Raw genomic sequence first — 23,316 nt, 5'->3', positions numbered from 1 at the left:
GTTTCAACATATCCGTGGTTTGTAGAAACGTACCATGCCAACATTTATTCTGGCGATCGGGTTGCAAAGCCTCGAAGTGTGAGGTCTTAAAACTGCCCACAGAAAAGGCTGAGAAACTGTTTGACGACATGGAGGAGATGTAAACGTTAGTGAAAAGGCTCAAACAGATGAGCCCCAGACACTTTTTAAACGCTTTTTAATCTCTTTGCTTCCTGTCAGAAGGCAGCGTGGAAACACTCTGATTGGATAAACAAGAAGAAGTTTGATGAAGTTCGGTTCAAACTTTGGTGCCAGTCACATTGAGGATGGAGGAGAGTTGCGTTACTGCAGTTCTGGAGGTCTTTGTGTTAAAGGACGTTTCAGGAACGTGTGGTGTCGAATCAGTTCATGACTGAGTGGATGTCAGACGCACGCTGTCCAGTCACGGCTGACTTTGTGATTCGCTCCATTGTTTTTGCACTGGTTGGTTTTTGGATGACTTTTACAAGCAAAAGTCACAAAACGTTCCAGTAAATGTGAAAAGTAAACAGCAGCCTTTGAGTCACAGAACGGTGTAATGCCAGAGGAAGAGGTCTGAGCGGTCAAAGGTGGAGATGAAGCCACCTTCATGTAAAACAGACCTTTGCTGGTGTTATTAGCTCTGCTTTTGTAATTCCATTGGGTTGCATTAATAATGCAGCGAGCGCAGGGAAGAAAGGAGGTCTGATAAATCTGCTGGAGAAGAAACGGCTCCAGGCTTTGGACGGGGATTCGTTTTCAGCGGGGTGTGGACAGGCCCAGAGGGACGGGTCATCTGTCTTTGTCTCGCAGGTAATTCCACCAAAACCACAACGTGAGCCCTCATCCAGACAGAGCTGGCACCTCAGGACGTGAAGTGGATTCTTCAAACATGCTGTAAGACACGAACGACGGGACGATCCGAGCGTTTGGACTCTCTCCACCGTGGTACCTCCTGAATCATCAGCCCTCAGCTGCTCCCCTGTCATCATCCATCCCACATTCCCGGGCCGATGAACTGCAGCTCTCACATGACGTTTCCAAGAAGCATTATCGTCCTGCTGAAAGGAAACCCCCCACCGCTGCCACAGTTCCAGGAAAAACTGAACAAAAAGAATCTGAGCTGCAGCGACGAAGGAAAAGGCTTTTTATTAGTAAGCATGAAAACATAAGAGTGAATGGAAACCCCCCAGGACCAAAACAGAACCACCCCGACGTTCATGGAGCCGTGGTCTGAGGGAGAAGAGGGCTTTTAATCACGTCTGATGATGATGATGATGATGATGATGATGATGATGATGGTCACTCTCTGTAGGGTTCAATTACAGCCTACAAGCAATACAGAGGCCATTTTTGTTTGTTTGCACCTTCAAATTTAACCTTTATTTGTAAAAACAACTCAAACTGATTTCTAGAAACACAATAAGACAAACACGTCAGCAGTGAGACAAACAAAAACCCAAACATGAATACGTTAATAACATAGTATTCAGAAGGTGACGTCATGATTCATGCACGCAGTGACTGAAGAGCTTCAGTTCATCAGTTCATATTCTGCTGAGTCAGAAGTCATGTGATGAGATGACGCTGAAAAATCCTGATGCAGAAACGCATCATAAAAACAACCGAACGTGAAACATTCAGCGTCCCTGCACTTCAGTGACTTCAGAATAAGTTATTCTCACGTGTTTTTATCTCTGCTTCGCTGCTGTCGGCTGGTTTTCCTCCTGAAAGCGCTGCTACGAACAGCCGACGTGACGTTTGTGATGCACCACATGTCCTGCAGTCGTCCACTTGTGCTGAAGCCAGAGAGATCCATCATCACAGAATCCTTCTGGACTTGATCCGATGTGGTTGGAGCGTCCTGCAGAACACAGAGAACTCTCCTCCAAACTGTGATTGATGGCATTTTCCCTGTGGGTTTGTGCGCGTGTGGGGGGGGTATTGACCCACAGACAGAGAGGCAGAGAACATGGCGTCATCCATCATCAGGCCGTGGTGTGCCTCTGGCTCTAAGGCATCAGTCTAATGTTTTCATTCTGATTGCTGAGGAGTCACAACAATCAGAGCACATCAGACGCACTTCAACAGAGCAATCAATAACTCGTTAGGGCGCTCGTTTCGGGACATTTGTAAACAGACTCTCATTGTGTGCCACAGCAGGAAGGTCTGACGATTGTTTGATGGAACAAAACGAAGCGCAGAGCTCCTCTCCTCTTCAACCTCTGGAAACATCTGCAGGAAACCTCTTTGATCAAATACGCTGAACGTGATTTGCTCTGAAAGCAGAGAAACGTCCCGATCGTCGAGCCTGTTTGACTCGAGCCTCAGCTCACATTGAGGCTGATGCTGCTGCTTGTTTTGACCCAGTTTGATCATTTCACTCATCTTTTACTTTGTGTGTTTGTGTTTCAGGGTTCACAGGAGAAAAAGGCATCCAGGGCCCTCGGGGCATCAAAGGGCCCGTCGGGGTCGATGGCGCGCAGGGACAAAAAGGGGAGGTTGGACCGGCCGGTCCCAGAGGTGCGTCTTTCACCTTTCATCAGGTTTAAACGGTCGTTTTTGTAACTCATTGAACAGCTGAGCGTTTGTCTAGAGAAGGAGGAGCAGAGAGCTCAGAGGACTCATCACGTCTGTAGAAAACAGGAGTCTGTGCTCTGTGAGGCGACAGCAGTGGTTTATTCACTCAGCCAGCAGTTCATCATTCGCACGTCAGGGGAAAACTCCAGACAGCTGAGTGAGCCGCTCGCAGCGCCCATCAAACTGCCTGAGACTTCATCTGCACAGAAGAAACTTCACAGCCGAGTCCTTCACACGAGGAGCAGGTGGCGCTGTTCTCCTCGCACGATCAAACATGGAGGCTGGAAGAGTTTCATGATCAAGTCAGTTTTCAGACAAATGTTCACGTCATCTAATCATTTAGGGATGATGCTAAATTCATTTTCCTGAGCATCATAAACACCTCAGACTGACTCTGGAGTGTTTTTCATTCAGGTGTGTGAACTCAGCGCTAAAGTGCATCTTTATGAGGCCAAATCCAAAGAGCCAGAAGAGCTTTGAGAGGACGATATTCAGTTCTGTCCATACGTCCACGGTCTGTCTCCGTCCACTGATCGTCCTCTCAGCCCTCTATCAGCCCACGTCGGTTCAGCAGGACAGAGCTGATGACTGTTTTCCAGTGTTTTAAAGGTCTGCAGTGAGAACACAGCAAACCCACCGCAGCCTCCCGTCCAATGATTCGATGTGCTTTCGTGGAGCGTTTAAGAACACCAAGCATTCTTATATGTGATGCAAAATCCACATTGAGTATTTAGCAGTGTGGAGGCAGCCGAACATACCGGTACACGCTGTAGGAGACATTAGGAGATCCTTCAGCGTTCCGTGTTTCCAGTAGATTTCCACTGCTCACTATAAATACAGATTTCTTTGACACGAGTGGTCAAATTTTCCAAGGAGACACAGTTTGGATCCGATGCCAGCTTCTTGACTTTCAGTGAACACACTGTACCTTGATGACCTTCTTTACTTCCTCATTCGCTCTGCCTCGCCTTCATCCACTCACCCACTCGTATATCCGTCCATCCAGACGGGGCGTATCGCAGAAAGCCCCGCCGTGCTGATGTTTCCACTCTGGCATCACCAGCCGAGCTGTGCCAACCATAACAAAAGCAGACGCGCTGGTTACTGCTGGGGAAAACACAGCCATGACAAACACGATAAGACGCTGCAGTCTTTTCGTGTCAGCATGTCAGTGTGTGTGTGTGTGTGTGTGTGTGTGTGTGTGTGTGTGTGTGTATGAAGGATGTGTGGATGCCAACAGCTGTTGCCGATCAGTGTTGGGTTTGGCTGAAATGTCCAGCGTTGGAGTCTCACAGTCCCTTTGTTGGCCAGTAGCTGTCTCAACCTTGGACCAGGCTGATCTGTTGTCCTCTGAGTGCGCATGCGTCTGCCTCTCTGCACCAGACCTCACTGTGGTTCGGCTCATTTTTACACTGATGGACGTACCTGCTGCTGGTTACTGTAGCTGCTCTGCAGGTTCACAGCTGTGCAGCAAACGTCCCGGAAATGAAGACAGAGCTCGAGACGGTGATGACAGAAGTCCGTTCAGTTCAAATTCAATCAGTGTAATTATTCACTGAAATAGAGACTAGCCGACTAGCTGGTTAACATTAACAAGACGTGGTCGCAGCAGAAAGCATCACAGCGAATATTAAATGTAAATATTTGGTTGTGGAAAACTACCAGAATACCAACTTTCTACCCAAAGGTCTGTTTCCTCCTGGACTGCACATCATTTCATCAACGAAGAGCTTTTTTGAAAAGGAAAGCTAACAAGCTTGCTAACAGCTTGCTAACTGTCAGGTAGCATGACCGTTAGCTCATTTGTTAGCGGCACAATAAGTTCACAGACTTCATTGAGAAAAGGTTCATTTGTGCCGTCGACTTCTGTCTCTTCTAACTGTCAGACCACCAGCCAGCATGATGACGAGCTTATCATGATCACAAATAAACAATCACATAACCAATAAAAGAACATGAAGAACAGTCGAACAGACAAAAGGTGCTGGTCAGTGATGAAATGGTGGATGTGAGCAGCTCTGGACCGTCTCAGCTGAGACCAACAGCTGCAGGCAGGAAAATAACTTTTAATGATTCAACAATGTGCTTTTTGCTCCCCAGCAGCAGAGTTTTCTGGCTCTGGGGAAAACAGCATCTGTTTAATGGCCACAGTTTATGTTTCATTGGCCTGTTTCATTATTAGCCTCCTGCTTCCAGATCTCACATGATGGAAGCATTTATTTCACAAACGATTATCAGTCATGTGTTGTTGTATTCTGATCAGTGAAACGTGTCAGAACGAGCCCGAGGAAACGATCTTCTGTTGGGAGTTGTCGCTCGCAGCATGTGGTCATCTGGAGGACGAGTCCAGAGAAGAAGACGTGGACAATTAGCAGAGGCAGCAGACGCCTCCACGGCTGAAGACACATGGACAGTGTGAGACACAGAAAGCTCCGGTCCTGCTGACGCTGCTTAATTGACAAGTTAATAATGTGAAGCAGAATACCTCACACACACACACACACACACACACACACACACACACACAGTGTCTTCAGGACAAATGACAAGCTGAAGAAAACAAGGATCTTCTCGGATGTTTGGCCGTCAACACTCTGTCAGTTTACAACAGTGTCTGTCTGTGCTTCCTCCCATCTGGAGTCTGGCTGAGGGCTTAACGAACCAGTGGAGGGTGAAGAGTTTGGAGACTCTCTGGTGTGAGGGGGGGGGGCTCTGAAAGCTTGTGAAAACAGCGCTGGGAAGCGTCATGGTTGCTTTTGATGGATGAATGGAGGTAGACCGAGCAGAGAGTGCATCTCTCTCTGGTTGTAAAGCTTCACGGATCAGCTGGACGAGCTTCATCACAAGCTGAGAGACGCACAACCCACCAATCTGAGCACATCATCGAGTGATTATGGCTGACATGTTAGCAAAGACTGGCTAACCTCAGCCTTTACTGTGTGGTTTCTGATGGAGATAAGTCTGTTTTGATGCTTCTGAGAACAACATGTGGGTGTTGAAGCTGTTAAATGTCCACTGTGTCCATCAGGGACATGTCCCTCTGCTGAGGCAGCTGACTGTGGGTTCATCAAGCCTTAAACTGCTGTTTACAGTGAAAAGTATGAGCTGAAGAAACGTTCAAAAGCTCAACAGAGCTGCAGAGTTTGATGACTGTCTTTCAGAATAATGACTCTTGATTTACAGACAATATAAACCAGAGTAAGAGTGTGTGACCATGCCAGCACTTTGTGAGGCTGAGCTAAATGCTAATGTCAGTGTGCTAATATGCTCACAGTGACAATGCTTCACTACTAATGGTTAGCTTGTTAGCATGCCGGTATTTGCTGATTAGCAGTGAACACAAAGTGCAGCTGAGGCTGATTGTTTTTATTTATGACCTGCTGATAAACCACAGTAACCGCCTGCTGGTGGCGTCGGGGGACGGCTGAACGTCATCAGGACTCGTCTTCTGGGCTCCATGAATGTCAAAAAGTGATGGCAATGCATCCAATGGTGGTTGAGATGTTTGAGTCTGAACAAAGCTGGTGGAGCTGCTAACGGGGCTAAAAGTGTTAATCAGTTAAGCTTTAAGGACTTTTAGCCGCGGCTGCTGTTCAGGACGAGCAGCACGTGAAGTTAACTGCAGTTTAGGGTCGGAGGCGTCTCTCTGGAGGCTGAGCAGCAGCTTCAGCGTATGTTTGTGTTTTTCTTGTTATTTAGTTGTTGAGGATGTGGTGAAGATGGAGGTGATGCTGACAGCTGGACGCACAGGGAGAAACGGGAGGTGGGACCGAGCCCCCCCTCGGCCGGCGGCTGAGGTGGGACCGAGCCCCCCCTCGGCCGGCGGCCGGTCTGTGGTCTTGGATGTGAAAATAGAGTCAATGAAAGGACGTGAAGCTGATCCTCTTATAGCTTCATGGCAAAAACAGACTTGTGGTTTGAAAGCTGACGGCTGAAACAGAGACCCTGAGCAGTCACATCCAGGCTGCTGATTGGTTGGAGGTGTCGTGCAGAAACCTCAAATAAGAGGATTTTTACTGAAGCCGATTGAGCGCTGCAGCATTTTATTCACTTTTCCAGCATCCAAAGAAACGACGTCCACAGAAATCTGTTTTCAATACTTCTGTCTTCTCTCTCCACTTCCTGTCGATCGCCCTCACTCACCTCCACCTCAAAGCAGAAAACACACCGAACCACAGCTGCTGGAGGTAAATTAAGCAGCAGACGCAGGGCGGCTGTCCTCTAATTTCACATTTAATGTCCAAATCACAAGGCAAGATTACAGGGCGGACGCTCTCAGAGGCGTTCTGTCAGAGGAGTAACGAGGGGAGGAAGTGGGCGTGAGGCCGCTTGAACACGTAAACCTGTCGCTGTGTTTGTGCCCACATGGGACACACAGTGAGTTTCAGACGTGTGACCCTAACCCTAAAAACAGGATGTCGTCCCGCCCGTGCGCAGGATGGTAAACGTTGAGGGTGAAACACACTGAAAGTCACATTCTGCTGAAGTTTTCTGACCATGTATCAACGCTTTTACTCGCTGATTCTTCGTGTGTGTGAATGACCTTGAGTCTGTTTTTCTCTTTTGACCTCAGGTGACAGAGGAGAAAGAGGCTTGAAGGGGGAGAAAGGAGACCGAGGGGACCGAGGGGAGAAAACAGGTAAGAGCTGAACAGGTGTGATGAGCGTTTCCTGTCAGCAGATCGACCTGTTGAACACTTAAACAGTTTCCACTCTGTGACGTCAAAGCTTCACGCGGCGTCGCTCACATTTAAAACCTAAAGAAAGACCAATCACACTTTAATGATCTCTGACATAAACAGACCTGAAAACAGCTCAAAGTCAACGTATTTCATGTTCTTCCTCGTCTGCTTTGTTGATTTTTGAAAGTTCAGATAAATTCTGGAGATGATCTGCTGCTGAAATGCGGTTCGGCTGCACACAGTGCAGATATCACACATGTGACCCAGACCAGCAGCCACACAAGAGCCCAAATTTACGAGCTGATGACTTAATGGGCCTCAAACGTCTCTGAGCCACCTGACGTTCTGAGCAAAGCACTGTGGGAAGTTTAAAGGATCAGCGGATCTGCTTTTCTTCTCAGCTAATCTCGCGGTGTCCGACACACCGTGAACCACATGGCTCACTCACATCAAAGCGTCTGAAAACCGAAACCTCGGACAAAAACCACCAATCTGGATCCAGGTAGAGAGCAAAGACACGAACCCCCCCGAGACCTCTTTTTAGCCACGAGCGTTCTTCCTGTGTTACATGGTTGTTCTCCACATGATGAGCGATGAAGCGGCGTCGCATCAAACGGACCTCGACCACCTGAAGGCCGTCCAGCGTCGACTCTGTCCTCACGTCATTTAAAGACGACGTCTGAAGTTCCGGAGACGGGCCGAGACCACATGCCGCTGGCTGAGTCTGCGTGGAGCTCTTTCTGCCACAGTCCGACTTATCGTTTGATGCACGATCGGATCTTTTTACACTTCAAACGGCGATCGCGGAGAGACGCTGGTCCACACATGGTGGACATTAACATCAAATGAAGGACGTCGTGTAGCTGAAAGGATGACTTTCAAACAGACTCCAGACTGTTTCCATCTGATGGACTGAGATCCGTCCTCAGATCTGGACTGATGTCCTTTAAAGGGACAATGAAGACACGACTTCATTCATGGAGATATTACCTGTTACGTTTAGATTCTCAGCTGTGCATCACTAACATATACTACTTACTCCTCTTTAAACCTAAAACGGTCTTTTTTATGATCATTTTGTGAGGAACAAACGACGACGGCTGATTTTTAAAAACAGAACTGGTCCTTGATGTCAGATCGAGGTAAACAGAAGCAGACTTTTCTCCTCGACGACCGGCTGAAAGGACAAATGATGTTTGCAGGTTTCATCAGCTGAAGCTAGCGAGCTAATTAAGCTAACATTAGCTTTGTAAGTTGGTCGTGTTACCGTAGATGTAGGCAGCTCGTCTTTACCTGTAACCCCACAAACTAATGTTAGACCCTAATGCAGCTGCAGTCGCCTGAAGCCTCCAGCATCGATACTGAGGAACACGTCAATCAATCAGCCACATGTGCACCGACCACAGAAAACAAAGGAGAAACAAACAAAGAGAAAGAAAAGACAACCGAAGAGTCAGAAGAAGACAACGTGAGGCAGATGAGGACAGACAGCGATGTGAGCGATGAATGATGCGCTGGAACATGTGAACTTCAGGAAGGACCTCCTCTGAACACATGGAGCCAGTTAACGCTTGTCCTGAAGCCATTCAGTCCCGTCCAGTCCAGATCGTCCTGCCTGCCAGACGAACATTAGTAACAGCGATCACTCCGTGTTCTGGCCTCCTTCAGGTCCTGACAGTCTGCTGCTGGAGCTCCTCTGGCCTCTGGGCCTTCAACCACTTACACTTGGAGCCGACTCCTCCGGTTTTCCCTGCACAGAAACACTCATTACATCTCATGCAGCTCGCACTCACTTCCCCACTTTCACAGAAAAGGTACAAAGCTTGTTAAGCTTGTTATGAAATGTCAAATCTCCAAATGACAGAGTTTCTGCTTCATGCTAACATTTCGTTGGCTGTCCGCGGCGGACGTCAGCGCTGTGAGGCGGCGGAGGGACGGCAGCGTTTGTTTCTCTGTGTTATTGAGCTTCTCGGCTCAGGAAAAGTCATTAACGACATGAAGTCAGGCTCTCAGTAATTACTTTAAATCAGCTCTCTGAGGCTTATTTTCGACCACAGGGACGACAGCTAAACTCATTTTCTTCTGTTTTCGTCCAGAAATGGAGTTGGTGGTTTTGTGGTGTTGATATTGTGTCAGATTCACCGCTCGTCATCTTTTTTTAACAATGGGCCTTTCACACTGTTCACACGGTGAAGCGAGCTTCACGAGGTCGCTCCAGGTGATCCGAGGGCTACGTGCAGTCGCAGGTGTGAGGGGGGAGGTGCGAGGGTGGATGAGGGGTGCGTTCACCCCTCTGAACATCATCCAGGCTCTGATTCAGGTGGTCCAGGTGAGGCAGAGCTGCAGGTCTGATGACGAGCCGCTCGGTGGGTCACTTTCTCAGGATGGAAGCGTTTTTACGTGCAGAGTATTGGCACAGTGTGGTATTACTACCGTCACTTCAAGATCAGAGTACTTCTTCCCCTACTGGACAGAAAAATGCATGAAACACATGAAACCTGAGCAGAGGAATCAGAGGCCCACCTGTACCTGCTGCCAGACATTTGAAAGAAGGTCCATGTGTCACCTGGTGACGTCCTGAGGACGAGTCTTCGTCTTCTTCCCTTCATGTGAGGAAGACTTCACAGTCAGAGAAGGGTCACAGTGCCGTGTAGCTGTTGGAGATCATTACTGACACTGATCTCAAAATAAAAGCCAACATTAACATGAATCCAATCAGCTGCTGTGTGACTGCACACGTCATCCTCTGAAGTCTGTCAGACATCAATTAAACACAATCAATCATCAGTAATCAATCTGTTCACTGACAGCAGCTTCATGTGTTCATCTCCTTCATCCTTCATGTGTTCACAAAGTGGTGAACTCTCTCCATCCTCTGTGATCGACTGAGTCTTCCCAGGACGCCCCTTTCATACCCAATCATGATGCTCTCACCTGTGACCAATCAGCCTGTTCACCTGTGGAATGTTCCAAACAGGTGTTTTTGGAGCGTTCCACATCTTTCAGTCTGTGAAACGTGTTGCTGCATCAGATTCACAATAAGAGATATTTACAGAAATCAATGAAGAACATGAAATAAATTGACTGTGAGCTGTTCTCAGGTCAGTTTGTGTCAGAGAGGATCAGTAAAACACGTTGTTCTGTTAAAACTACAGTATAAATGATATGAAGTGAGACTGAGTGGAAAGTCTTGTGCTGCACTGGACCAGAGTTTGGGACGGTGGCCCAGGAGGTTCAGTTAAGGACAGCGGAGAGCGTCCTGTTCAGAGTAGTAGGTGACTGTTATGAGAAATATGAATCTCTGTGGTGCGTCTTCGTCCTCGTGCCAGCAGAGTCGTCAGTGTTCAGTCACTTCCTCACACTTAGAAAAAGAGAAGCTGTTTTTTGATTTGATGTCGAACAAACAGTTTCAACATCTGTTTCAGCTAATTAAGTATTATTATTACAATAATTAAGTATTATTATTACAATTACTCTTCCTCCTCAGAGCTCCGGGAACATGATGCAGGTATGTGCAGCTGATATGATGGCACGATGTTATGGTAGATATTAAATTATGATGAGCGAGTGAGTGCAGAGGACTGGCCTGTTTGATTTGAGCTAAATGGTACGCTCCTAAAATTTATGATGGTCTGATGAGACTAATATCCTGTCGAGATGAAGTGCCTGGCTTCAGTCTGCAGCACTCTGTCGTTAGTCTGTCAGCTGTGTGTGTGTGTGTGTGTGTGTGTGTGTGTGTGTGTGTGTGTGTGTGTGTGTGTGTGTACCTCTCTTTCTCATTTTCACTCTGTGTTCTGAAAGGTGATAAATCAGGTCAATTATATGAGTTCAGCTGCTGCATACTTTCAGGAATACGAGATGCTGCTCTCTCACACACACACATACACACACACACACACACACACACACACACACACACACACACACACACTTTATTGTGATTATAAGTAGTACCTCTGAGTACAGACTCAGACTCTGCAGAGTTTCCTCTTTGTGTTTTAATGTGATATTTGGATGTTAAACGTCGTCAGTGAAGGTTCGATGATTCGAGGAAACACAGAAGAAGAAAATACTTCTTCTTCTTCTTCTTCTTCTTCTTCTTCTTCTTCAATGTACTGGGACTGTTTTTATTGTTGTCACTCTTTGTGTTTTTGATGATACGAGTGCAGGAGTCGTTCCAGTTTCAGCTCAGTCCTGAACGAACGTCCTTCTGTTGTCACCTTATTTCTCGTCCTGTCTCTCCACAGTCGTTTCTGTTTGTTGAATGTTTCTGTCATGTCTGATGTTTCATATGGTGGAATGAGAAGATGATCCAACAGCAGCTGGTTAGCTTAGCTTAGCAGCTGGATAGCTTAGCTTAGCAGCTGGTTAGCTTAGCTTAGCACACTCGCGGCGTCTCTGCAGCTGTTTGTTGAGCTCAAAGCTGAGGTTCATCAGAGGTGTCAGACTCTTTCAGTGACCTGGAGTCTCGTCCAATGAGGTGACTGGATTAATGCTTCCATATTCACACAGTGAAGCTCCAGAGGAGACGTTCATCCCTTCATCCGCTCTGTCAGGTTCAGAGATTATCATCAGACTGTAAATTAATGTTCAACTGATGATCAGCAATCACATGTTTTCCTCTAGTTTTCCTCCTGTTTTCCTCCAGTTTTCCCTCATTTTTCCTCCAGTTTTCCGCCTGTTTTCCTCCAGTTTTCCTCCTGTTTTCCCTCATTTTTCCTCCTGTTTTCCCCCAGTTTTCCTCCAGTTTTCCCTCATTTTTCCCCCAGTTTTCCTCCTGTTTTCTTCGACAGGCTTCACATTAGAGGAAAAAGAAAACGCTCAGTAATTCCGTTTGTTTTTCTTGCTGAATGAAAGAATATTTCTGTCTTCTGGAAGACGGCGTGTTGAACACATTCCATTCATCTGGTCTGTTTTCTCATTGGTCTGATTTACTGGCCTCCATTAAACTCATAAACACTCACAGTGAAAGTAATCTGCTCAGTGTGAGTTCAGAGTCATGCCAGCGAGCGGTCGATCAAAGGGAGTCGTGTTCTGTCGATGGACTCGAGCTGGTCCAGTAACAGACTTCAGGCTGATGATGATGATGATGACGATGAAACATTTATGACACGAAGGCTCCAATAAACGCTTCAAAGCTTCAAGTCTGACAAACACAAACAAACTGAACGTTAGAAACAAATGTGCATGAACGCCACCTCATACGAGTCAGGTCACTCCTGGATGTGTGTGTTGCAGTGGAGGAGACCCTGGTGCGTCTGGTGAACGGGTCAGGTCCTCACGAGGGTCGCGTGGAGGTTTTCCACGAGCGCCGCTGGGGGACGGTGTGTGACGACGTCTGGGACAAAAAGGACGGAGACGTGGTGTGTCGGATGCTGGGATACCAAGGAGCCACGGCGGTCCACAAGACGGGACGCTTCGGCCAAGGTACGAGACGCTCACACACACACACACACATGCACACACACGCTGACCTACAGTCAGCTGACATGTTCACCTCAGGTCCTCCGTCACGTGATGAAGGAGGTGGAGCAGGTGGTCCATCGATGCCGCTCCTGCTGCTCGTTTGTTCCTTTGTCCACATGTCAACGTGTCCTCGAACAGCCGAGCTGCTGAGCACGTGCAGCCTCCTCACTTCCTCACCTGCAGCCTCCTCACTTCCTCACCTGCAGCCTCCTCACCTCCTCACCTGCAGCCTCCTCACTTCCTCACCTGCAGCCTCCTCACCTGCAGCCTCCTCACCTCCTCACCTGCAGCCTCCTCACCTGCAGCCTCCTCACCTCCTCACCTGCAGCCTCCTCGCCTGCAGCCTCCTCACCTGCAGCCTCCTCACCTCCTCACCTGCAGCCTCCTCACCTGCAGCCTCACCATCCAAGATTTCATTCACGCTCAGTCGTTGAAATCAAACCTCATGACGAGCACGGACATTAAAGATGCTGATAAACTTCCTGTGAACTGGACTCATGCAGCTCCAGGTGCTTTCTGTTGACTGAAAACAGATTTTTGCAGATTTCCTCTAAATGTCTTCGTAGTTTCAAGACGTCTGAAAGAGTCTGAATGTGACATCCTGTCAAAACACTGCTGCTGTCTGCAGAGGCGTCTGTGCTGCACCACCCAAACCATGTGACCTCACAGGCAGAGACACCAACTGTGCAGAACTGTACCAGCACCTGCTCTGGACTGCTTCAGGTCGTAACGACTCTGGACGGTCGTCTCTCACTGTGGTGACCTCCAGGAAACTGAGCTCACCGATGGTCAGTTTGTGCAATCAGAGGAAGCTGAAAGTCACTGTGAAGTCGTTCTGATTCGTACGAATGCTGCTGGTTTTTGCTGCTGAGTGCTGTTACGTGAACAGAGCCCTGAAACGCTGCGGGGATGAACATTAAGGTTTTATGGGGAAAGTCATGTGAGCCAGATGTCGTCAAGAAAGTCTCAGAGGTCACATCCATCTCGTCTTTCTCTCTGTCTCCGTCTGATTTCGGCCTGACGTCAGTCAGGGTTGTTACCAACACGTCTGGAACACACGGCTTTGTTCCAGGGAGGACCTCCACACAGCAGCAGAGACGAACATCAAGGCCGAATTTCAACCATCAGGAATTCAGATACACCTTTTCAGGTGAGTCACCTGCCTTTAAGAACTGTCTCACATTTCTTTTAACATCTGTCTCAGAGCCAGGTGTGACAGGAGGAAACACGCTTCACCAGCAGCATCACGACTGCAAACGACAGCAGTGATGAAGAAACCGAAAGCAGCTCAGATGATCATCAGGCCTGAAAACACCAGAAGAAGAAGCTCCAGCACGTTTGGTTTGAAAACTCTCATCTGAAGCTGAAACCAGACTGAAGCTGAAGCTCAAAATGTCCTTGTTTTTTTTGTTGGATATTTCTCGACCAGCTGATTTTCACTCTTTGGATTCAAACCGTGAAGCGATGTCTTGATGGACATCTGTCCATGTGCAGTCACATCTGTCCACACGCAGCTTTGGGTCCCGTTGTGTCCTTGTGGCCTCGGTCTGAGGTCTGTTTGGAAGCTGATTCTGAGCTCTGTGACCTTTTCTGAGGTCAACGATTGTTTCCAAGATCAAGACTCAACTTTACGTCCAAACTGTGAAGCAGGCGTGGAGGACAAGACGCGTCTCCATCTGCTGAGGAAGGTCACGTGAAACATGTTCTTGATGGAGCTCAGCTGGGATTGTTTGTCAGCTGTCATGAAGTCATGAAGACATCTGCTGCTGAAGTGCACTTTGATGATCATCGCTTACACGTGGATGACGGCCAGCGGACAATGAGAACCTGTCCAGCATTAAAGAGACAGTAAGTGTCTCCAGCCTGTTTTCGACACGAGTTGACCCGTTTCTAAAACGTCTCCTGTCTCCAGTTTGAATCAGGTGGTTTTAGGTTCCTTCACTGTTTGTCAGAAGTCTCGCTGGTCCTGAAGCTTCCAGCTCGGTCTGCTGAGCTCTAGTGTCCCAGAGGAGTCGGTGGACAATGATTTCACGTCTTTTAAGAGCAGAGTCTGTCTGACCTGTAATCAGCGAGAGGCCTTGAATTGAATCAGGGGGAGACATTCCCCTTTATTGTCACACACACGCGCACAGCACACAGAGGTGAAATTTGTCTTCCGCTTTTGACCCATCCTGGTCGTCCTTCCTCCGCGGCAGACCAGGAGCGGTGGGCAGCCAGACCGGCGCCCGGGGACCCATTCTTCTGTCACCATTGGTCAGGTGGTGATCTTCTTGCATGTTTTTAGTGGGGGTATATTTTTACGGAGGATACACCCAGGTGAACACGGGGAGAACATGCAAACTCCACACCTCCTCGAGCAGCAGGCACCGAAGCATGGTGGAGGACACACCCAGTGCCCGCAGCGAGATTCGAACCCGGGACCTTCTTGCTGTGAGGCGACAGTGTTGCCACTGTGCCACCGTGCCACCAGGAGGAGGCCTTCAGGAGGAGACCTTCAGGAGGAGGCCTTCAGGAGGAGACCTTCAGGAGGAGACCTTCAAGAAGAGGCCTTCAGGAGGAGACCTTCAAGAAGAGGCCTTCATGTGCAGGCCTTCAGGAGGAGGCCTTCAGGAGGAGGCCTTCAAGAAGAGGCCTTCAGGGGGAGGCCCTCAGGAGGAGGCCTTCAGGAGGAGACCTTCAAGAGGAGGCCTTCAGGGGGAGGCCTTCAAGAAGAGGCCTTCAGGAGGAGACCTTCAAGAGGAGGCCTTCAGGGGGAGAGAAAGCCGTCTGTAATGAGATCCAGGACTGACTGACTGGTTTGCTTTAGTCAGCAGGATTTTTGTGTTTTGCAGCATTTTAATCCCTCCAGTCACCCTGAAGCGGAGTGACTCTCCTCTGAAGCGTCTCTGGGCGTTCCCTGGACGTCCCACACACTGTTTTCAGTCATTCAAAACTCATTTGTGTGTCATAAATCTGGTGCGAGCGGCCCGACCCCCAGCCCGCAAACACTGCTGTGAAAGTGTGCTGAGATCCAGAGTAAACAGTTTACAGCAAACCTGGAGGAGGCTCAGAGCAGCTGGGCCTCACGCCGTCCTCACGCCGTCCTCACGTGTCCCTCGCCTGCATCCTGAGCGTCTTCATGTTACCTGATGAAGCACAGCAGGACAGGAGGAGGCAGACTGAGCTGCTGCTTCGCTGATGTTTACTGGTGTTGTTCAGATATCAGCTTATTTTCCTTTTCTTCTCCCAGTTTAAGTCTAAGATCATTTTTAATTTTTGATTTGTGTCAGTAAAACAGAGGTTTTATGAGTGTGGTTTCAGTGGAGAGTTTATGTGTCCAATGATGATTTAAAGTCCTCAAAACTCTTGTTGCTCTAATTGAACTCGAATGTGGTGAAAACACGAAACACAGCCAAGTTGTAACTGGCAGGACTGGAAACACACCAGTTCCCAGACATCAGCAGTTTCAGGAACATGTTTCAAACACGAAAACACATTCAAGTCAGAAAATCAGCAAATTTGGAGATATGTGTTTTTCACGGGACAGGGAGGGTGTGAAGAATGTAATCTGAGAAGTAACTAAAGCTAAAGGATTCCTTTTCCACCAGCGCTGATGGACGTTTGGTCTTTAGTCGGACAGGGAAGTTAAAACTGTCTCGTCTCGTCTCGTCTCGTCCCGTCCTGACTTGTCTCGTCTCGTCTCGTCCCGTCCTGACTCGTCTCGTCTCGTCTCGTCCTGTCCTGACTTGTCTCGTCTCGTCTCGTCCCGTCCTGACTCGTCTCGTCCTGTCTCGTCTCGTCTCGTCCCGTCCCGTCCCGTCCCGTCCCGTCCCGTTTCGTCTCGTCCCGTCCCGTCTTCCTCGCTGACACGCTGTGTCCTCGCCGTCCTCGCCTGCTGATGCTGCTCTCGCAGCCTCGTCTCACCTTCAGCACAGAAAGCTTCAGCTCTGAATCCTTAAACTGGATTATCAGCGTTTGAGTACAACCACATGTTGCTCGATCTCCCTCTTGTTCCCTCACAGCTGAGTATCATCTACAACTGTTGCAAAACTGGGACTTTCTGGAGCCTCCAGTGATTCTGGTTTTACAAACAGGAACTAAGGTTTATAGGAAAACAATAGTGCCAAAAGCTCCAGCTTAACAGCTGGAACTGTGTACTTTATCACCGGATACGATGCTATCTGATCAACAGTGTGCACTGGGAGCACTTACTGTCTCAATGTGAAGACTGAAACCTCTGCGCCTGACGACCTTTGACCTTGTGACATCAGCTAAGGCTGAAGAATCATTCGTCTGCCTCAGAAGTGATGACTCAAAGGCTCGACAGCCACAGTGTGAGAAGAAAGAAGAACACGAGCTGCAGATGTTTCCTCCACGTAACTCAAAGCTTTACTGCTTTGGGAAAACTCTCCGTGTGTTTACGTTCATGTATACATGTGTGATTTCTGTAGTTTATGTGCTCTGCGTCATGTGTGGGACTCGCATAAAGCCGCTGATTAAACTCAGGCGCAGCCAACATGTTGGGCCTGTCGGGCTGCAGTTGCATCATTTTGACATGAAGACGAGGGAAAGTGATCCGAGAACGAGCCTCCGAAGGGAACGAAGAGCTCTGCCTGCTGCAGACGTCCAGATGTCATTCCTTCATTTACTCTCAAAATAAATGTGGATGTTTGGCTCCACCGTTCATCTCTTTAATGATGAAGAAATCTTAGGAAGTGACTTTATTTCATTGCATTCCTCATGTTTAACCATGTGCTCCTCCAGTGTCGCCAAGGGGATCATTTCCATGAGAGCTCTTAAAATCCTGTTGTTGGGTTCAGGTTGAATTTCGTACTTCAGTCTCTGTGAACGTTGTCTCTTACTGAGCAAAGCAGAGAAGATCTGAATGCAAAGAAACATGAAAAGTCAAGAATCCTAAATATTAAGTAGAAATTTACAGTGAAGAATGTGTAAAATATAAAAGAGGTGCAGTGTTTACAATCAGAGGATGGAGTATTGGTTTAAAGTGGCGTTAAAGTCGGTGAAGGTTGTTGGGGACGTGAGAGAGAAAAAGAATAAAACAAAAGCTGTGGAGGGAAGCCTTTAAATGAGACATGAGACGGACCTGAGCGTCCACGCAGTGCGGAGACGTTCTGAATGCATGTTGTCCTCCTGTCTGCAGGTACTGGTCTGATCTGGATGGACGACGTGGCTTGTGTGGGCACTGAAGACACCATCCACCAGTGTAAGTTTCCCGGCTGGGGCAAAACCAACTGCGGCCACGTGGAGGACGCCGGCGTGACCTGCGCCACCTAAACCTGTCCGGACCCGACACTGCTGCCGCGGCCGAGCGTCTTCTTCAGAAAGGTCCGGAACGTGACCCGACACCCCGGTGCTGTGCATGACGTACATCTGCAGCTTTTTTCACAAGTTCATGATCAAACATTTAGCCACAAGACTGAATCATGGGAGCAAAGGAAGTGCGCACATTTTCAGACTCTGTGCACAGGGACCATCGCACGACGGGACTCTTCATCAGGACTCTTCATCAGACTGACTTACAGAGTCTTCAGCGAAGGCCGAAGGTCAGCTTTCAGGCGGAGGATCCATCAGAGGCTCGTCCGGCGAGGGAGGAAGCTCATCTGAAAGCTTTCATTGGTCGGCTGTCGTCTCCACGTTGACGAAGACTCTGAGCGGACTGGTCTTTGACGGACAGGCAGCTGCTCTTCACAGTATCATGTAGGGAAGAGTGATGCTCAGCATACGCCGTCACTATATATCATGTAGCTCCTCACAGCCAGCACTCATGTGACGGTTTGCAGGTTTGCAGGTCATCTTTATGACTTTAAAAAAATCTCCTCTAATTAATGTTTTTAGACACAGACGATTACTACTAACAATGAGTCTGCAGCTCCACAAAGCTCATTGTTTAAAGCAACCAATGACCAAATCCCACCAACAATCGAATCCCACCAACCAGTCGAATCCCACCAACAATCGAATCCCACCAACAATCGAATCCCACCAACCAACTGAATCCCACCAACAATCGAATCCGACCAACAATCGAATCCCACCAACCAGTCGAATCCCACCAACCAGTCGAATCCCACCAACCAATCGAATCCCACCAACAATCGAATCCCACCAACCAATCGAATCCCACCAACCAATCGAATCCCTCCAACAATCGAATCCCACCAACCAACTGAATCCCACCAACAATCGAATCCCTCCAACAATCGAATCCCACCAACCAATCGAATCCCACCAACAATCGAATCCCACCGACAACCGAATCCCACCAACCAGTCGAATCCCACCAACCAGTCGAATCCCACCAACAACCAAATCCTACCGACAACCGAATCCCACCAACCAGTCGAATCCCACCAACCAGTCGAATCCCACCAACCAATCGAATCCCACCAACAACCGAATCCCACCGACAACCGAATCCCACCAACAAGTCGAATCCCACCAACCAATCGAATCCCACCAACAACCGAATCCCACCAACAATCGAATCCCACCAACCAATCGAATCCCACCAACAATCGAATCCCACCGACAACCGAATCCCACCAACCAGTCGAATCCCACCAACAACCGAATCCCACCAACCAATCGAATCCCACCAACCAACCGAATCCCACCAACCAATCGAATCCCACCAACAACCGAATCCCACCAACCAATCGAATCCCACCAACAACCGAATCCCACCAACAACCGAATCCCACTAACCGTACCAGGACGTAGCTTCCAGTCGAGAACGCTCTGATTATCCCACCCTGTGTTACCTGCCCAACAGGTACCATCACAGACAGATCAGCTGGGGTCTTGAGCCAGATATTGTTGAGGCGTTGGTGGAGCCCAAACCAGCTACCAGTGATTTTAGATGTAATCCACATGAATGCACGTCATCAGCCTCAGCTTGACGAGGAGAAACTCCACTTCAGCGCTGTTTGTTTCTCAGTTTTAACCTCAACAGCTCGACGCCTTTTAACCTGCAAATCACCACGTTAGTGCTTCCTGTTGCGTTATTTTTATAGAAAATGAAGAAAACATGTAACTAACAAAGACTTTTGAGCGGATCGTCAGTCACTGCGGCTGACGGATGAAGTGTTAAAGAAGAGAGAGCAGATGAGTGTAAACAGATGATCATGGACGCCCGCCTGCATGATTTACAGCGGTGGGTCTGGCAGATTTGAGTTGGGTTGTTTCAGTATTAACACACACACACACACACACACACACACACACTCACACTCACACTCACACACACACACACTCAGTGGGGTTTAATCTTCTTGGCTGCTCTCAGATCCAAAGGCTGGTACCTCCCAAGTGTCCTCACTTGCTTCTCCCTCTGAGCCAGCAGGACAGTAACGTCTTCACCCTCAGCTCGTTCCTCGTTTGAAAAGTGTTTTATTGCATCTTAAAATCTGGCAAACTGTCAAAGTTGTCGAGTTTCCTCTGACTCCACGTCAAAATGTGTCCGTGAAGCTTTCAGCAAATCAAACGTTGTCTGACCTACTTTCTCTCTGAGAGTGAAGCTGCACACATGATGTCCATTTAGAGTCTGTGTGGACGTGAGGGCGGGGGACGTGTTGGACACGAGTTTGAGTTTGGGAGGCAGCGCAGCCAGAAATGACTTTCTCCAGCTCGTGTTGGTGTTTGTGGAGGTTTGTGGTCCAAACCGCCGCTCTGCCGCTGAAGAGGACACATTAAAGGACAGAGGACAGAGGAAACAAGGTGACAAACCAGACTCAGCAGACTGACGCGTCTCACAGGAGGCTTGTGGGTGAAGCTGGACGGCCTCGTTGATAGGAAGCTGCGATCATTGTGTTCGTCTGTTTGAATGAACGAAAGAATGAATGAATGAATGAATTCCAAATAGGGCAACCAGGAAGCTTCTGGTTCACTTGTTCACAAGGTTTGATCCTGCGTGTCATTATTGTACGTAGAGCTGAAACAATGAGTCCATCGATCGATGAGTCCATCGATCAGTGAGTCGATCGATCGATGAGTTGATCAGTGAGTCCATCGATCGATGAGTCGATCAGTGAGTCCATCGATCGATGAGTCGATCAGTGGTGAATTGTTGTGCACCAGAACCAAAGAGGAGTAATAACAACACTGGCGGCCGGTCTTCATCGTAGTTTTTTCACTTCACTCTCAGAATGAGTGTGTTGTCATGGCTCCGTGAGACCACGTCAGGTGATTGGCTGGAGAAAAGCTGATGCCCCTCCCCCACAGAGAGTCCGAGTTTTCTGAACATGTTCATCCAGAAAATAATTAGCAGATGATGAAATAATGATCAGTCTCAGCCTCAAAACACAAACAACTGTTTTCATGTCCTCTGATGGAGACATGGTCCAACTGCACACCTGAGGGGGTCGAGACGTGTCCCTTTGAATCGAGACGTGTCCCTTTGACTCAAGACGTGTCCCTTTGAATCGAGACGTGTCCCTTTGAATCGAGACGTGTCCCTTTGAATCGAGACGTGTCCCTTTGACTCGAGACGTGTCCCTTTGAATCAAGACGTGTCCCTTTGAATCGAGGCGTGTCCCTTTGAATCGAGACGTGTCCCTTTGACTCGAGACGTGTCCCTTTGAATCGAGACGTGTCCCTTTGAATCAAGACGTGTCCCTTTGACTCGAGACGTGTCCCTTTGAATCGAGACGTGTCCCTTTGACTCGAGACGTGTCCCTTTGAATCGAGACGTGTCCCTTTGAATCGAGACGTGTCCCTTTGAATCGAGACGTGTCCCTTTGACGCATCTGACATTTGTTAAAGGAGTCAATACAAGACGTTCTCTGTGTGTCCTCACACCTCTGTGTGTCCTTAGTCTCGTCAGACCTCTGTGTGTCCTCAGTGTCCTCAGGCCTCTGTCTGTCCTCAGGTCTCACTCAAAGCTCTGCAGCCAAAGACAGCAGCAGACTGACTGAATATTTGTCCTGTTTGAAGCAGAGAAGCAAACAAAATATGACTGATTGAACTTTGTCAAACCTTTTCTAAGAGGACAGTTTGACATTGACGCAGGTGTGAGTGTGTCTCAGTGTCTCAGTGTCTCAGTGTTCGTCCCAGCAGGCGCTGACGCTCGTTTCTGGGGAAAAAAAAAAAACACGTGTCACATGACGTTCACGTCTCCCAGCTTCAAACTCAACTTTAACTTCAGAGAAATTCAGGACTTCAGGACTGAAGCTTCAGGTCCTGGTTGACATTAGTTCTGGGGGGTGGAGCAGGTGAAACTGGCGCAGACCAATCACGTATCAGAACCTGAAGGCCGCGGTCCGACCAGGAACAGCTTAATGTCTTTTGACTGATGTGGAGTTGCAGCCTATCAGATGTCAGCAGGATTAAACTGTAGTGGCGTGACTTCCTGATTGGTTAGAGGCTCCTCTGACCTCAGATCAGTGCTTCGGCACCGTGGGGTCGAATAACTGGAATACTTTGAAAATGTAAAGCAGCTTTTTGCCTTTGAAAGTGAGAACGCATTGAAACCAAGTGCACTTAACCACAGAGGCCTTCCTGTGCTGCGTTAGGCTCAGCACGTATTTACACGTCTGCTCCTCGTTACGTCGTGCTGCCCAGAGCACACACACGTTAACAACATACATGTAAAATAAATGCCTGAATCAAACATGATATGCCAAGAACATACTGAATAAAGAGCTTCGTGTTCACTGAAAGACGTTTGCTTCCTGTTGTGTTGATTCACGAGAGTCCAGAGTCAAACTGCTGTGCAGGAGAAATGAATGAGTGAACGAGGAGTTCATCACCTGGAAGACCCTGCACGACCCCCGTGGGGCCCCTGAACCCACATTGACCAACACTGTGTTCAAACAGAGGGTGGGGTCCTGTGTCCTCTCTTCTGTTTTGTACACGTGAAAGTGCCTCAGAACTGATCTGAGAACTGTTTTTATGTGTGAGCGAAACGTCCGCTCACATCCGCAGAACTGTGGGAACGAAGCTGCACACACACACACACACACACACACACACACACACACACACACACACACACACACACACACACAGGACAGTTTGTCATTGGTGAAGTGAAGCTAAACCCTCCTCCAGCCTCTTGTTTTGGTATAAATCATTATTTAAAACGATGTAATTCTTCATCACGACAGTCATCCTCTTCTCTCTGTGGTCGTCTTTAAAGAGCATCAGGACGTGACGTCAGAGGCCACAAACATGAGCTCATTTCCCTTCAGGACAATGTTGTCCCGGTCCTCCGTCCACGTCCATTCATCATCAGACCGCATTCCTGCTCCTCTTCCTCATAATGAAACAGTTATTCCTCCACACAATGAGGAGCTGGAACATCTGCAGGCTGTGAGGGAGAAGAGGTCGAGGTCAGCTTCGGCGTCTGACTGAGGAAATTCCTCCAGACGTTAAAGAGAGAACAGACGCACGCTGTGAGGAAGATGAAGCGCGACTCTTCCTCCTCTTACTGCCTCCATGTGACTGAGGCTTTGAGGAGTCACAGCTCTGAATGATCTCAGCACTTCATCACAAGGATCGCTGATACTTACAGTTAATGTGGACGAAACACAGAGCTGCTAAACGAGGAAACACTTTATTAGAGTTTGTGGTTTGTGGCGATCTGAAGTTCTGTA

The 23,316-nt window shown here is 48.4% G+C and overlaps 1 protein-coding gene across 1 annotated transcript in view; it reads left to right on the top strand.

The window, feature by feature from the left end:
* scara5 (scavenger receptor class A, member 5 (putative)) overlaps positions 1-22,382 on the top strand; it is a 54,217-nt gene extending 31,835 nt beyond the window's left edge. Inside the window, exons 9-12 of the mRNA XM_076757004.1 lie at positions 2,413-2,520; positions 7,151-7,216; positions 12,497-12,685; positions 17,865-22,382. Coding sequence (XP_076613119.1) covers positions 2,413-2,520; positions 7,151-7,216; positions 12,497-12,685; positions 17,865-17,998 — 497 coding nt within the window. The 3' untranslated portion in view covers positions 17,999-22,382. The remainder of the gene's footprint in view (positions 1-2,412; positions 2,521-7,150; positions 7,217-12,496; positions 12,686-17,864) is intronic.
* The last annotated feature ends 934 nt before the right edge of the window (positions 22,383-23,316 follow it).

This window comes from Chaetodon auriga, chromosome 18 (assembly GCF_051107435.1).
Source record: "Chaetodon auriga isolate fChaAug3 chromosome 18, fChaAug3.hap1, whole genome shotgun sequence".
Taxonomy (NCBI): domain Eukaryota; kingdom Metazoa; phylum Chordata; class Actinopteri; order Chaetodontiformes; family Chaetodontidae; genus Chaetodon; species Chaetodon auriga.
This window is presented reverse-complemented; position numbering and strand designations above follow the sequence as displayed.